The sequence below is a fragment of the Sciurus vulgaris genome (genome assembly GCF_902686455.1).
Source record: "Sciurus vulgaris genome assembly, chromosome: 14".
NCBI lineage: Eukaryota > Metazoa > Chordata > Mammalia > Rodentia > Sciuridae > Sciurus > Sciurus vulgaris.
The window spans coordinates 17,671,356-17,687,999 of NC_136475.1; the positions used below are offsets into that span (position 1 = coordinate 17,671,356).

Consider the following 16,644-nt stretch of genomic DNA (forward strand, 5'->3'; position numbering starts at 1 on the left):
TGTAGGAGAAAGCAATAGATGGAGAGTGGATTTTGGTGACTTAACAAATTGCTTCATCTCTTTGATCCTCACTTAACCTCATTTGCAATACAAATTAATCTAGATAACCTTTAAGGACTCCTCTGGGTCGGTGGGGTAATGATTCTATATACATTTCCTCTTGCCTTGTAAATAAACAACTGACATCAAACAGTCTCATTAAGCAACTATGAAATATCTGCGGTGTAATAGAAATTTTCCTCTGTTTGCTTATAAGTTGCATTTAACACTTTACTAATGATGATGACGACAACATACATTTTCAGTCATGTGTTTGTCCAGTCTTTAGATTTTTTCTTATCCTGGTATCAGCTAGAGATTTAAAAATGTATCCCCCCCCCCACAACTTCATATAAAGAAAGTGTGTGAGGAGAATATTTTGAAAATCTTAAAACTCTGGCTCTTGGCTCTGTGGGGATTTCTCCAGCTTGACATTATAAATTATTTAATGTAAGGGACGTCGTCTCAGGGTATTGTAGTATGTCTCAAGGATCGACTTGTACCTTAGACTCTTGGGGCCAAGCAGACATCCCCAGCTTTGAGCAGCCAAAACCCGCAGTTCATTTTGGCCACTTCCTGGCTCTGTAGTTCCTCTGACCAGAGGCTAAGCGTGGCTCCCTTAGGCTTTTGTGCACGTGCACCTGAAGGAGGGTCTACTTTTGTCCATTTTGTCTACTTCTTGCCTTTTTGACTTTTTTCCTTCTGCTTCTGAGTTCTCCCCAGTGGTTCTCCTCTGTAGTCCCTGTGGATTCCAGAAACAAGAGGTCTGATGGAGAAGCACCTTGTGACAAGAATCAAAACTATGCCCGGCGCAAGAGCAGCTTTCTTATCCAGACAAGAACACACCCAACAAACCCTGAGGTCATTACTGACCAGACCACATCTGAGCAAGAGAACCTGCTTTGACAGCTGTATAATCCCTCTGACTCCACAACCCCCCAACCATTGTTCTTGTTATCATTGGGTGGGGACCAGGTCCTTGGTGTTCTGAACAAAGAACTGAGCAACATACACACAAGGAACAGGAAAACTACTGATTTATTGAAGGTGCAAGTAGCACTCAGTAAGGTGGAGCAGAGTAGGCAGAGCAAAAGAGAGGCTCAAGGCCCCAGTGTCTGGAAATGAGTGTCTGATATGCTGAGCCGTGACCCATTCTCTTCCCTAGATGGACCAGACTCAAGACCTTACCCCATTTGCTCCTTAGGATACCAGATTAGAATATTTTCCAATTTCCCCTCATTGGCTGCTTAAAAAAAAAAAAAACAATTAGAATACCACCCCCTGTACCCCATTGGTCATTTTGTCGTGGTGATCACTCCTCAGTGTCAGGAGTTGTCAAGGTAATGGGACTTCCGGGGACATGACTTGTCCTCCATCAGCACCTTCTTACGTTATACCCTGCTTGGACCATCTTGGTGACCCTGATCTCCTACCTGACACTCTCATTCCACTTTCTAAACAATCTCAAAGTCAGTGTTAGCTCCTCAAAATCAGTGCTAAGAGCTGGAGTCCTTTGTGTCTTCATGGATTAAAGTTTCTTTTCAGCTTGTCAACATTATTTTTCCATTTGTGTTTTAGGGGCAAAGGGTTGGACCTGATTTGTTGGCCCACCAGGATCAAGCTTCTGACCTAGGACTCTGGTAATAGACCTAGAAGGTCATCGCTGGCTTACTGACCAATGGAGGCCAGAAGAGAGGCTTACCTGAGACATATTTCATACAGTCATGCGAGATGCAGCATTTCACAGCCGGAGCCAACCCCATCGATGCATCCTTTGGTAAATTTTACCCCTTTCTACTTTTTAGCCTCCTCATTTTATTTATGCTCTACCAAATTTACTTTTCCAAATAACTCACATGTACAAAAGCCTTCCTTTGGGCTCTCACTTTGGGGAAAACCAGAGCTAAGGAAACACTCAATGATATTAAAAATCTAATATGCATCATGAACACAGGCATATTTTTTGAAGTGCTCAAGCTTTCCACCTAAAAGCTGGTGCTGCCTTGACCATAATTATAACAAAAATAAATTAATTAATTTATGAACTGTGCCTGGAGTTCTAGGCCAGGGGCTTGACTCTGAATGTCTGGATGAGTCGGATTCAGCCACTTGCCCGGAAACCAAACAGAAAAGATAATGGTGATAAGCAGGAAAGGAACTTATTCAGCATAGCTGTATGGGGAAGTCAAGGGGAAGTCAAGGAGTAACTGATGAGATTCCAGGTTTAAATAGGAGAGTAGCAGAAGTGGGAGAGGACCAGTGGGGGAAAGTGTGCGTAGGAAGTCAGTCTTGTTTCTACTGTGTGCTGGCTGATCATTAGCTCTGCATTGGTCAGGCAGGGCCTTGTCTGGTAAGAAAGCTGCTTTTGCTGGGGGACTGTTTAGACTTTCTTCAATTGATGTCTATCCATCAAAAATTTTATAACTGGAATCCCAGGTGAATTTTGGAAAGAATGACTGGAAGCAGAGGAGACAGATACAGAATGACAAAATGCCAAGTTTTTATCCTGCTTTGAGTTATCTATGGGGCATCTGCAGGCCCAAGTGAAGAGTCAGTGTTTTTAGCAAAAGCAGCTGCTAAATTCTTGTTGTAAAACCTCTAAGCAGAATAAAGAAAATGTGCTGCATAAACACAATGGTATATTATATAGTCCAGAAGAAGAATGACTTTATGACATATGCTAGTAAGTGGATGGATCTAGATGCTCACACGACAAGTGAAATAAGCCATTCCCCAAAGCCCAGGGTTGACTGTTTCCACTGATAATTGGAAGCTGACCCACAATAAGGGGCAGGTGAAGAATAGAAATTCAGTAGGTTAGACAAAAAGGAATGAAGGGGAGGGAGGAAGGAAAGCAGAAGGAAAGACAGTGGAATGAATCTGAAATAACTTTCCTATGTACATATATGTATCCACCGCAGGGAATCCCACCACCATGTGCATCCACAAGAATGGGGCCCTAATTAGAATAAACTACACTCCATGCCATGCTTGTGGAATCACATTGAAATGGGTTCTACTATCATGTATAACTAAAGAGAACCAATAAAAAAAAAAAATGTGTGTGTGTGTGTGTGTGTGTGTGTGTGTGTGTGTGTGTGTGTGTACTCATCTGAAATCGTAACCAGTCATGGTGTTCCTACAGGGGTGAAAGGAATCCTGCCAACTCTTTAATTGAAAGGCTTTGTACAGTTACAGAAGTCAATTGGGAGAGTGTGTTTGAGGATCACCTCAAAATAACAAAGAAAAGAAATTCATGAGAAGCAGAGACAAGTATTGACCAAGAGTACAGCCAACCTAGTCAAGAATAACAATAGGAACAAAATCACATTGTTTAGGGCTAATTAGGATTGCAGTACAGATTTAAGCAATCTCTAAAGTGTGCTCTGATGTTTTACAAATAGCAGCAGTATTTACAGCTTTAAACTGCATGGTAGTTAGAAAGGACATCACTTTTAGGAATTGTGATAGGTGCTGGCAGAAGTTAAGTTGTCGTGTATGAAAGTTTGGGTCTGGTCTCAGTCTCTGAGTAGTTTTGGGTAAGGGGCACATAAGGTCAACCAAAGTTAACCATGCTCGAAAAGTCAGCTCCCACAGAGTGGGTGTTCCTGTAACTGGGTTCAAATGAACAGCTGTAGAATGTTTCTCCAGGACTTGATTGACAGTGGTTTCCCAGCTCCAGTGTAACGGTCCTGAGCCAATGCTACTCCATTTTGATATTTTTTCTCCCTTTGACATAAGGATTGGTGCAGGGCTCAGAGTTATTCCACATTTACGTTTATAATTTTCTACACTGGGACAAACAATGTAATTGGTAACTGGATGGGCTCCAGAAAACCAAGTTTTCATGGTACAGAAAATTAATCCCTTCTCTTCCCCCACTTTTTTTTTTTTTTTTTGGTATTATCTTTATTTCTATTTTTTGTACTTGCTAATTTAGCAGTTTAACTTTTTAATTATCTTTACAAGACACAAATATTTTCCTTACAAATTTGGATTGCTGAATTTTCTCTCATCAATTTAATACTATTAGATAATGGCCATGGTCTGAGTCATAAACTTAAAATTAATATTGGAATTTGTTCTTTCTGAAGTCTTTCTATGCTTTTTTCTTTTATAGAACATAAAGGTTGAAGGTCTCCAAAGCAAACAAAGTTCTCTACCAAAAATAAAGGCAAAGTTGTTATTTAACCTAAAGCTGGAATTTAACAAGTATTTCTTTTCTGTTGTTTTTCTCTAGATTTTTAAATAAAAAGTGTAAAATGCTACAATTAAAAGGTTTAAATAATAATTTTCAAAATGGCACAAATGCTAGCACATTGCATACATTTTAAGAATAGAAGCTAAATTACGGATTATATGGATATGCATACCCATAGTAAAAGTGGCAGTCTTTAAAATAAGGTAGATCAAACCTAAAAAATGTGTACTATTTTTCCAAAACCATTCTCCCCATAATAAAGTTTGTAATTTTCTGAAATTATCTAAATTATATTTTATCAATTATGGACTCTGGAATACATTTTTGCTAAATCCAGTCATTCTTTTTAAAAGCTAAATCCAGTCATTCTTTTTAAAAGCTTTCCTTTTGGTGAAGATTTTGAGATACTGGATAAAAACTCTCCAGTTACCTCAATAAAATTAATATCAATGTTATAATGTGTAAGCGTTGTTTGTGTGTGTGTGTGTGTGTGTGTGTGTGTGTGTGTGTGTGGGAGAGAGAGAGAGAGAGAGAGAGAGAGAGAGAGAGAGAGAGAGAGAGAGAGGAGAGAGAGAGGGGAGAGAGAAATAGAGGTTGACAAATCCTAGCCAACTTGATTGCTACCTGTTTTATGTGACCCACAAAGTAAGAATGGATTTTGTAGATATGCATTTGCAATGAAGGTGATAATAATAAGGAACAATAACTCTAAATTAAATATTATTTCTTTTAAAAATTATTCTTTTCGAACAGGAATCGTGGCACCCGTGATTGCTTCTTGCTTCCTGTGGTAGTTTAGGGAAGAAGTTGACACCCTGGCTAACGGCTGCGGTCTGCCTCCCAAATCCTGGAACTCGCTCGGTGCTCTGGAGAAGGAGTTGTTCACAATACAAGCAGGTAACCGGCAATAAGGACCTGCCTGTTCCAAGGGAAAATCCTTATAAGGAGCCTCTTAAGAAATGTATCTTCTGTGAGAAACGTGTAGATTATAAAAATGTACAGCTTCTGTCCCAATTTGTTTCTCCATTTACTGGATGCATTTATGGAAGGCATATAACAGGTCTTTGTGGGAAGAAACAGAAAGAAATTACAAAAGCGATTAGGAGAGCTCAAATAATGGGGTCAATGCCAGTTACACACAAGGATCCTGCATATCTCAAAGACCCTAAAGTTCGTAACATCAAATATTGGGAATAAATGATATAAGGTTATCACCAATAAACTTGTTTTGTAATAAATTGACCTCTACTGACTCAAACTAACCTTTGGGAGGAAAAGAGTTTCAAGATTGAGATCAGGAGTGAAGCTTCCCCTCCATATGACTGTTCACAGAAGAGGTTGTGTATTTAAAATGTTACTATTCATTAAATTGTACGTACCTTGAATAAAGTGGTCCTGTATTTAAAAAAATCAGTCTTTTCACTAGTACACTTGTTTGACAAAAACTCTACTCATTTATTATTATTTGAGTTTGTATATATTTGTTTTCTCATCACATAATATTTCTCTTATCAAATAATATTACATGCCTTAATTTTGCTGCTTGGTTTTTTGATGTCTAAAATATTTACTTCTGGCCCTTTCCTGAAAAAGTTTGAAAAATCCCTGGTGTAATAAATCTTTTAAGATGCAGCATATTTTCCATATATTAAAGAAAAATCACTTTATTCTTTGTAGTGTTTTGAACTAATATGCTTTGCACAATAAAAGTACATCAAAGAGAAACCATCTTTCCTCAGGTTTTAGTGTTAGTCCAAGCAAGAACAGATCCATGGAGCATGAACATGGCCAAATTTCTCACCTAAAATTCCAGGGAAAATGTGGTGTGGTACTGTCATTGGAGAAGAGGCATCTCCAGAAAAGGATCTGAGGAGTTCCCGGAGCCAAGAGAGACTTTAACTCAGGACCAGCAAAGTTCTTGGCATACAGGATGGAAAAGAATTTCAGTACAAGCCAGAAAAAGGCACAGGGAGAGGTTCATTTAAGAAACAGATACCTGTTTGAGGGAGAATGTCGTCTGTCTCAAGGATGAGCAGCCCTTCATGGGTTGGGTGTGCATATGTATAGAAGGCAGTAGTTAAGGGCCGGAGTCAAGGTAAAGCCAGGGTATAGACACTCAATTTCACACCCTTTTCCCTATGTTTGCATATTTCCCTCATTTCACAAGGGCACAGGCCAAGGGTGTGTTCCTCAAGATTTACAAATGTGCTCTCTGCTTCTCAATGGCTCATGGACATTTCCTTTAAAATTCAGTATATTCCTCTTTATCCTAAATTCCTACCTCAGTACCATGATTTTTTTTCTGGGGATGGGGTACAGGGGTTGAACTGAGGGGCGCTCCACCACTGAGCCACATCCCCAGGTACATAAAAATTTTAAAGGAGTCCTGAATTCTGTATGGTATTTTTTTGAAAAGAGCAAGTATTTTATTTTTGTTCCTTTACATTTGCAACCTACTATTTTTGAGAATCCAAATGGTTAAAAGGTATGTACCAGGAATCGAGATTATTAACTAATACTCAAAATATAATTATTTCCTCTGTGAAACTACAAATGGTTTCGACAGTGATTTACATCTTGCAGATGCAGTGGTAGTTCTCCTTTGATATGGACCTCTTCATCTTTACTGAAAGACACTGGCCCTTGGATTCCATGACACCATATCTCCTGTTTTCCTCCAGCTTCTGTGGCAACACATTCTCAAATCTCTTTCTGGAATTATCTGCCTTCACCACATTGTCAAATCCTGGAGTTTCTCCAGGCTCAGTCCTAGACCCCTTTCTCAATACACTCTTTCCCTACTTTATCTCAGTAACCCCCAAAGCCTTCAGCTGAAGTATGATAACTCCCATACCAATGGCTTCTTTCCAGAGTTTTCACTCTCAGGTTCAAGTTACTTAGCAGTAACTGTTTACTAGGCTTCGTAAATGCTGCTACTTAGTGATGTCACCATCTGAAAGACACAGGTCAGCTTCACTTGTCCAACCTGACCTCTCTTTTCATGTTTGTGATACTTTTTAAGATTTTTTTTTTAAGTTGTATATGACAGCAGACTCCATTGCGATATAATTATACAAGCATGGAATACATCTTATTCTAGTTAGGATCCCATTCTTGTGGATGTACATGGTGGAAGGATTCACTGTGTTGTTTTCACATGGGTAAACTAGGTCAGATTCATTCCACTGCCTTCCTTTGCTTATCCCTCCTCCTTTCCTCCATTCCCATTGTCTAACCTACCTCACTTCTATTCTTCCCCTCATTGGCCCCCTTATTGCGGTAGCTTTTAATGCAGTATTGGGGATTGAACCCAGAAGCATTCTACCATTGAGCTACATTCCCAGCCCTTTTTCATTTTTATTTTGAGACAGGGTCTCACTAAGTTGTTCAGGCTAGTCTCCAAACTACCTGAGCCTCCTGAGGCCCTGGGATTGCAGGCATGCACCACTGTTTTTATATAAGTCCCGATTTTTTTGTCTCTCAAACCTACTTCACCTTCCTGGTTCTTATCTCAGCGGAAGGTCCCTTATTACTCACCTAACTGTGTAAGACTTGACATCACCCCATTGCCAGTCAGAACCTCTAGTCAGGAACTCTCCTTCCACTGAAATGGCCAGTTTCTCTTCATTTTTCATCCAAATCTATACTACTACCTTAATTAGTTTCCCAGCCCACCACCCAGGCTCAAATCTTAGGCTTATTTAATCTTTTCTGCACCAGCAGTCATGCAATTTGAAAAATTAATAATAATGTAAAATAAATCTAATCATGCCATTACTCTCTGAAGTAAGTTGCCAACTACCTGGTTGGTCCAGAGCTAAGGGAATTCCCAGGACATGAGCCATTTAGCATTAAAAGTGGAGAAGTTCTAGGAAAGTCATCCCCATTTTCTTGAGATGAGAGTTTCACTGATAAAACTTGGAAAAATGACAAACTGGGGCAAGGTGCTCACCTTACTTTTAGGACACATTAGTTAAAGGCCCTGAACATTCTGCCCCTTTTCCTTTGTTCTGAGTCCCAGCCACAAGGTCTTTCTTCAATTCTGTGGGGTGTCCCTCTATTAATGCCATTTCCCTGGCCCTTCTGCCCCTGAAGTGGCTCCTAAAACACCCCTGTGTTGTTCCAGGATAACTCAGTCCCTGTCCATAGTTTACAGAACTCTGACAACACAGCAAAGTCCAGCAGGAACCAGGAGCCACATCTCCCTGGGAAGATCTCACCTTTGCTTCTCACATTACTGTTTAAGGACCCGACCATGGTAAAAAAAAGTTTGCAATTAACACATAATTATGGAATACAATCTGATGATTTGTTACATGTATACCTTGTGAAATGTTCAAATCAGGATAGTTGTTAGCCTATTTATCATTCACTTGTCATTTCTTTGTGGTAACAGCATTTTCAATCCTCTGTTCTAGCCATTATGGACTATGTGACACATTATTGTTAATGATAGTCACCCTACTGTGCAGTAGACTACTAGTACTCATTCTTTCAATCTAATTTCTATCTCTGATGGTGCCTGTTAACCAATCTTTCCTCATACCACTCCCACCACCCTCCATTCTCTGTTCTCAGGTAACCACTATTATCCTCTCTATTTCTGGGTGAGCAATTTTTTCAGATTTTACAGATTCTACATATGCAGTCATAGTTTTCTCTTAATAAGGGTGAGATAATATGAGTGGAAAGATAGGGCATTTTTCACCATGTGAATTATTTTGCTTAACATAATGTCCTCCAGGTAATAATTAGAGAAGTCAACAAATATCTAATAAGGTAAGATAAGTAAATAATTTGGATTCTTATTTTCACCAAAATTGAAAAAATGTATATAAATGTATATATACACACATGTATATACATATACATACTTTTATATATATATATATATACACACACACACACACACATAATTTATACATACGTGTGTGTGTGTGTGTGTACTTAAGGGAAAACGTGTATACTCAAGGGAAAACGTGTTCACGCTTTGGGCAATAAAATGACAGTAGCAATTTCTCTCCCGAGGGTCCTTTTCCTCTTATGTGCACAAAGTGATTCACCACATGCTGCTCAGCTGACCCTTGCCACATCCCTGGGCAATGGAGCAGGCCCAGAGAAGCAGTCCTGGGGAAGGAACCCAGACTTTCCATTTTCCTGTTTATTTGCAGCTATGTATGAGAAGTCTCAGCTGGAGAGACTTGGCTGAATGTTCTCAGGCCCCAGCACAGCTAATGGGGCAGAGAGAGATAGAGGAGCCACAGTGGAGGGAAAGAACTGCCAAAACGTGGGCAGAGCACAATTCAGCTGCAGCATCTTATGAGAATTCCTGTCCATAGGGAAACACCCTGAGAATGTTCAGTGGACATTGCAACACCACAGATTCTACTGCCTGGGTTCTTGTCATTGCTCAGTGCTTAAACCAGTCTTGGAAGAATCCTAGAAACCTAGGCTTTTGAAAGTGGAAAGAAGGTGGGAATTCATCCAGCTCTTCCTCTTCATCCTTCAGTGAAGATTCTCAGAAGCAAAGGAGCTTATGGTATTTGCAGAAGGTTACTTGGTTATATGCAGATAATAAAAATAAACAGTTCCTTTCCTTTCTAGTTAACTGTGTTCCAATTTGAAGGCTACTCAATTTCCCTTAATGTATTTGTATTTGTTGTTTCAAAAAGCTGTAAAATCAATGGCGTCCATTAAAAAAATAAGATTGGTGCTAAATGAATTTTAAAATAATGAGTTGATTAAAAATATATTGATTAAATAATTAAAAATATATTGAGTAGAAATAGTTATGTTCTTTACCATTTATTTAATTATTTTGAACTTTAATTTTTAAAATCATTAATTTTTTTTCCCAAAGGTTTTACATCCACCCTCAAATAAACATCAGAATTTAATCAGTAGAGTTAGAAGGACAATTTCTCTCTTGAGAATTAGCACAGTATTAAAACTAATCAGGTTTCTCAGTTACAAAATGCAGTCTGTTCCAATGGTCCTCATATTCCTAGATAGTCCTTGAGGTAATTGTTGATATCTGTATATGTGATCATAACTCAAAATATTAAACTCAAATTTGAAATATGGTGACATTCCTTTAAAAGCATAAGGGAGCATATTGATCCCCTGGGACAGCATATCCCAGACCGCTAATCTTCCACACAGCTGCTCTATTGAAATAATTTCATGCTGAAGAAGCCACAAAGGAGCATCCTTAGAACTGTGCAATATGATAAATCAAATTCATTTAGCATGGAAAGGCAGTTTATTATAAAGCATACATTTTTATAGAGCAACAACTTTTTCTTCTTTTAAGACCTCAAGGACTATAACAGCTCTGATTCTTATTGTTATTTGACTTATCCTGCTGGGTACAGGGCCAAATGCATACCATATAGCCTGTTTGGTCAGGGGCATATAACTTAGTTTCTTTAGAATTTACAGAGCTTCTCTTATTCAATTTTCATAATGATCCTGGCATGAAATAGAATAGATATTGTCATCACTGTATTATAAATGAAGGTTAGGATGCAAAGAGATTAGGTTTCTATGCCAAAGTTTAGAACTCGAATGTAGAAATTCGGAACTCTGAATTATCATGGCGATGTCAATTGAAAAAAGAAGCAGTAGGCGACTTTGCATTCATGGAGTGGGAAATTAGCAGATGGAATTGTTTGGTTATCGGCAGAAACAGAGATAAACAGTCTATATTGGTTCAGATTTCTTTTATCCAAGAATCCCACTACATTCTGATCTCATCAGTGGAAACTCTCCCAACAGTAGTCTCATTATTCCAATCTGTGGTATCTGAAGTACTGTCCCACTTCAAGCTTAACCACCTGGGTGTTGATTCTATGTTCTAAGCTATGATGTCAGGAATTTAAGATGGCTTCTCCAAACTAGCAATTGGACTTAATGTCTCCAAAGATTTCTTCTGCTTAAGCATCTTTTGACCTCTGATACTGTTTTCAGGCCCAAGACCAGCTGATTGCCACATGACAGGACAATTAAGTCAAGAGACAAGATGTTGAGGCAAGAAAGATGACTGTATTTGAAAAGCCAACTGAATAAGAGGAGGGCTCTTGTCCAAATTCCAACTTTCCAGGAAATGTATTTAGGAGTGGTTTACATGGGGAGGTGATAGACGTTCCAAAGCCAGTGAGTGGGGCCTTATCACAGCAGGTGGGCCAGTGATGTGCATCAGATCTTAATGACCTCATTACAAGATGTTTTTGAGTTCTGCATATCTCAAGAAAAGCAGTACTCATTTTTGCTTACTGATTACTTTGTCTATGTGCAATTCCCAATATTGCACAGTGAAGAGGACAGCAGGGGTAGCTGCCCAGAGAAGAAAGCCTAGGGTCAGGTGAAATTAAACATGAGGTCCTTAATGCTCAGTTTCAATGCTTTTTTTTTTTTTCAGCCCAAGATTTCAGACGTCAGGGATCATCTGACAGCCTCCAGGAATACAAGAATAAGGTTATTTGGTTTCAAGGCTTATGCTATTTTATAATCTTGCTTTTAGTATGCTGGAGTATAGTTTAACAACAGTTTGAATCTAGATTTGAAGCAGTTTGTGACACTAACTGTGCAAATGTAGACAAGTTACATGACTTCTCTAAGCCTCTGCTTTTTTTATATTTAAAATGTCAAATAAGGTCACTGAGCAATTAAATGAGAATTGTAGAAAATGGTGTGCACATAAAGAAAACTCATAAATGGTAACCATGGTAGCTATTAATGTAATTGATAATATTGCCATTCAGCATCTTTGCTGGATATTAAATATGAAGATGATGGTAAATAGAAAGTGCTCACTCCTTTAAAGAGATGGAAAGATAGACAGACACCAATCCACCTATCTCCTGTAGCCTAGGTGAGTGCCATCTCAAAAGTGGAATCAATCACAGGTGGCATGATACCAACAGGGCTCAAGGCTATTGGGTTGTGATCCTCAACTACTTATAATGTGGAGGAAGCCATCCAGTAGAGTGAACCCAGTCTTAGCACATTCATGTCCTGAGTATGCAAATTTACCTTTTATAACTTCCATTTCTAAAGTGTAAAATAGAGATAGAACCACACAGCTTGAACAAAAAGGCACCTTCAATATATATATATATATATATATATATATATATATATAGAGAGAGAGAGAGAGAGAGAGAGAGAGAGAGAGAGAGAGAAAGAGAGAGAGAGAGAGAGAGAGATCCCAAAGCTATCTCTCACTAGTTGCCCTTCCAGATTAAATCTGCATGCACACTTTTTCATCTTGATGTGTGTGGAGAATTACCTCTTTAGGTTGCATCCCCCTGGGTTCTTTGCTGAGTGAAAGCAAAGGTGAATGGCAAGACAGCACAGATATCAGGCAATCTATGGGGAAGTGGGAGATGGGATCAGTTTGGTCCCTCATGCCTCATTCACTCTAGAGCATTCCACAGAGGTCTATCTGGGTTGGATGTTGTTTTGAGAGCCTTGGGCTGTGGGACTTCAAGACGTGTGATGCCAGAAGGACCCACCCCTTTCCAGCTATGATGGGGTTGGGGTCTGCATGATTGCCATAGAGTGGGGTAAAGCCTTTTCCCATCAGCTTAGTGTTTGAGTTTCTAGAGAAATGACCGGATCTGGGGGTCCAAGCGTTGAGATCATCCAGGATTAATGGCCTTAAGAACTCAGCTATGTCCAGTTTCTCTGGATCTTTGAAGGAGGCCTGTTTTTTTTTTCTTAGCGATGAGCCTACAGGAAATCAATCTTGGACAAGTTAACCCTTACCTTTCACTTGACACTTTCTGGTTGAATTTGGACGAGAGATGCCAGCAGAAGACTGAGGAGTGGAAAGAGAAAGAAGATGCTTCCCGCCTCCCCCGTTCTGACTCCTACCAGGCCACGGCCCATGTTGCTCCATGTAGGCAACCTCTGGGCTGAGGGTGCTGTGAGCTCTGCTAGGCCGTGCCACCTTCTCATGTTGAACTCACATTCGAGTGCTCCTGTGGTTGAACTCTCTTCAGCCCATCCCAGGGACCATCTGTTTCCTGCTGCATCATGTTGCTCATTTTCTCATTGAGGTCAACCTGGGTTTCTCTAAAACATTACATTTTCTCAGGATTTTCAAATATGGCTTTTAATCTAAAGAGAGCTGAGCCCTTAGGAGACTCTAAGAAGAAATTAGAACTAATATTAGAACGTCAAATGATTAAAAATGCTCTCCTTGGTTCTTTTCTGTTTTTAATTCTTGAAAGTGATAAAAAAGTAAAGGTTACAGGAATTCCATAGCTGCTGTGCACTCCAGGCAAATGTGGAAAGAGGAAAGTTCCATCATTAGAGCAAAATCTCTCAAATGGTTTCAGTGCCAAAATGACTCATTTGGACTTGCCACAGTTCTGTTTTGTGCAGTACTCTAAGCAAGCACAAATAAAAATAGTCGAGAAGGAAGCTTATGTATAAGCTGTGGTACTAGGGTTTTTCCATGGGAAATTGATTTATTCTTCACAAGTCTATAAATTCAATTTACCTCCATGACTTCCTGTATTGATACAAATGCCAGGGATCCAGGGAAGGCTTACACAGACATGCCTGGTAAACATTTCCCATTTTTCTTTCTCAATTAGATGAGCTAAAATTGCATTACAGCCTACTCTGCTCTGAAAGCCCATAAATATATCTAATGTTCACTGTCTGGAGAAATGTAAAACCGTGCTGGCAGCTGCCCTGTTGACCTGGGCTTATAATTCTTTCACATCTTCCAGTGAAGTCATGGGTTTTTACCCAAAGTCATTATTAACTAAGATCTGAGGAGACACTTCCCAGTTTATCTTATAAGGACTAATTTTCTTAAGTTTATGCATACTTTAATAGTTTGGAGGATGCATATTAATAATGTTTTAACTTGATATGACCAACTTGTAGTAATTGGTTCTCAAAGCTGATTTAGGAGCAATCACTCATTCATCATGTGTCATTCATTCATCCATTGTCGGGTAGTTCCTATCAACATACTAGCTCCCATTAGTGTGGACTGGGAAGGAAGTTCAAAAAGACAAAATATATAAATCATTGCCAAATATACAAGAATGGGCAAATACTGTACTTTGTGCTCCTATGAGGAAATAAGTCACACACACACACACACACACACACACACACACACACACCCTAAGAGTTGTTTCTTCTGCATCCAGGAGTTTGGTGTCCAGTATGAGAGAGAAAGATTAGAAAAATAATAAAATGGCACTAATTGAAATTTTGACTTGGTTTTAGTGTTATGAAAAAGATACTTAGTGAACTTGTTATTTTAGATTATCTCCACTGTGAATTGGGGTAGCTTCTAGATTTTCTAGTCTTGCTAATGAACTCCCCAGGCCAGTTTTACTCTGAATTTCTATGGATTGACCATCTTCAGATAGTCATAAGACTTCACCCAATGCAGCAAAAGCCTGTTCTTAACGGTGCGGCCAATAGGCTCTTGATTAGTATACCATTGATTAGTATACTGGGTACCAGTCCAAGAAGGTCTTTGAAAAGAGACAAGAGAACTGGGTATCCAAAAGCACAGATTCTAAAATCAAACACCCTGGATGTGAAAGCTGCCTCCACCTCATGATAATTGTGTGGTCTACAGCAAATTATTTAACATTCCAGAGATTCAATTAATTTATGGAAAATGTGAATGACAATAGGCCTATCCCATAACGTGTAAATTTTTTAACTCATTTTGTCTCATCATCCCAGTTGTGAACATCTGAACCTGTGTATAATATGTAAAAATATTATGATATATAATGTAATTAGATAATAAGAACTTGAGTAAAGGTCACTTTAATTATAATTTAATGATATTAATAATAATTTGTAAGTTCAAAATTATGTTTTCCAACCTATTTTCATGCACATGTGTTCAATTATTTGAAATATTCACAGAATTGAAAATTTGGAACTTAATGGGATAATATGGCCACAGAAATTGGTCATTTAATATTATCTATTACTGTTATTATTAGCACTTCCTAAAACTGTAGGACCTCAAAACTAGCTAATGCCTAATCAAGCATCTGGTAAACCTAGTCAGCACTTGTAAATGTGATGCTAAATATAAGTGGTCTAAGTAAACCAGTGTTTTTTGCTGTCGTATGGCGAAAGCAAAATGCTACTTTCATATCTTGCTTTGATAACATTTATAATTCTCTAAACATCGGATGCCTATCATCTTTCTTGTATCTCATAAAGAGATGGAAGATGCCATAGGGTGAAGTCGTGACCTGGATATGTTTGCCAATTGATCCTTTCTTGATTGGAGGAGCTTTGGTTTATGGGCCGGTCCTTTGGCCTCATTTCCTTCTGTGTCAACAAAGATAACCATTCTTGGTTCACCGGATGATTTTAAGCATCACATTTCCTAATGCCCGTGAGCACCACTAATTGGCAATTACTTAAACAGTGCTCTTTTCCCTCACCCATCCCAGCTCTTGGGGACTAGTGTGTAGTTCAGCCACTAGATAGAGTATGAGGCCAAGCCAGAGAGAGAGGATTAAAGTAAAGTGACCTAGGGATATGAACCAAGGAGAGTGTAACTATCTGAATAATATGTTCACTTCAATCTCTCCTTAGCCATTTTGAACAGAATATATGCTCATTGAATAAAATATAAAAAATATAGACAATGGGAAAAAGGTAGAAACCAGTCACAACCCCAAGGTATTCAGTGACTAACATTTGGTGTTTGCTTACACTGCATGCAAATTATGGCCTACTGCTTTGCTTTAACATTATAACATAAAATATAGTCAATTTAAAAAATCATTCTTATAAATATATTCATTTCATAGTTATCATATTGATATACTATATTATGTAAGCACTTTTATCACTGTTTAAGCCAATCTCTAAAAACCAAAGGTCGAATGATATCACTAATAAGTGGATGAGGACACATAATGGGGGGAGGGAGGGGTTAGTGTTAGGGTTAGAGTTAGGGTTAGGGAGGGGGGCAAGAATGGAGGAAGGAAGGACTGTATAGAGGGAAAAGAGGGGTGGGAGGGGAGGGGAGAAGGGAAAAAATAACAGAATGAATCAAACAACAATACCCTATGTAAATTTATGATTACACAAATGGTATGCCTTTACGCCATGTACAAACAGAAACAGCATGTATCCCATTTGTTTACAATAAAAAAAAATTATCACTGTTTTAAACTCCTACGGACTGTCCTTCTTCTGTGTGATGCTTTTCTCTCTTGTTTTTCAAGTTATTTTCTTTCTAATTCTTTTAGGTTTTATTAGTGCATTATAGTTATGCATAATAACTGGGGTCATTTTGATGTAACCATATATGAATGAAATGTAATTTTCTCTACTTCAGTCCCTAGTACTTCCTCTTTCCCTCCCCTCTTCACACCACCTGTTCCCCTTTG

The 16,644-nt window shown here is 38.7% G+C and overlaps 1 protein-coding gene across 1 annotated transcript; it reads left to right on the plus strand.

Moving 5' to 3' along the window:
* Window positions 1-5,017: 5,017 nt before the first annotated feature.
* On the plus strand, window positions 5,018-5,478 carry LOC306644419 (small ribosomal subunit protein bS18m-like; the record flags this gene model as incomplete). Its single annotated transcript, XM_079111372.1, has 1 exon — window positions 5,018-5,478. A coding segment is annotated over one exon (420 nt), but the record flags the coding sequence as incomplete, so codon positions are not given.
* Window positions 5,479-16,644: the final 11,166 nt, after the last annotated feature.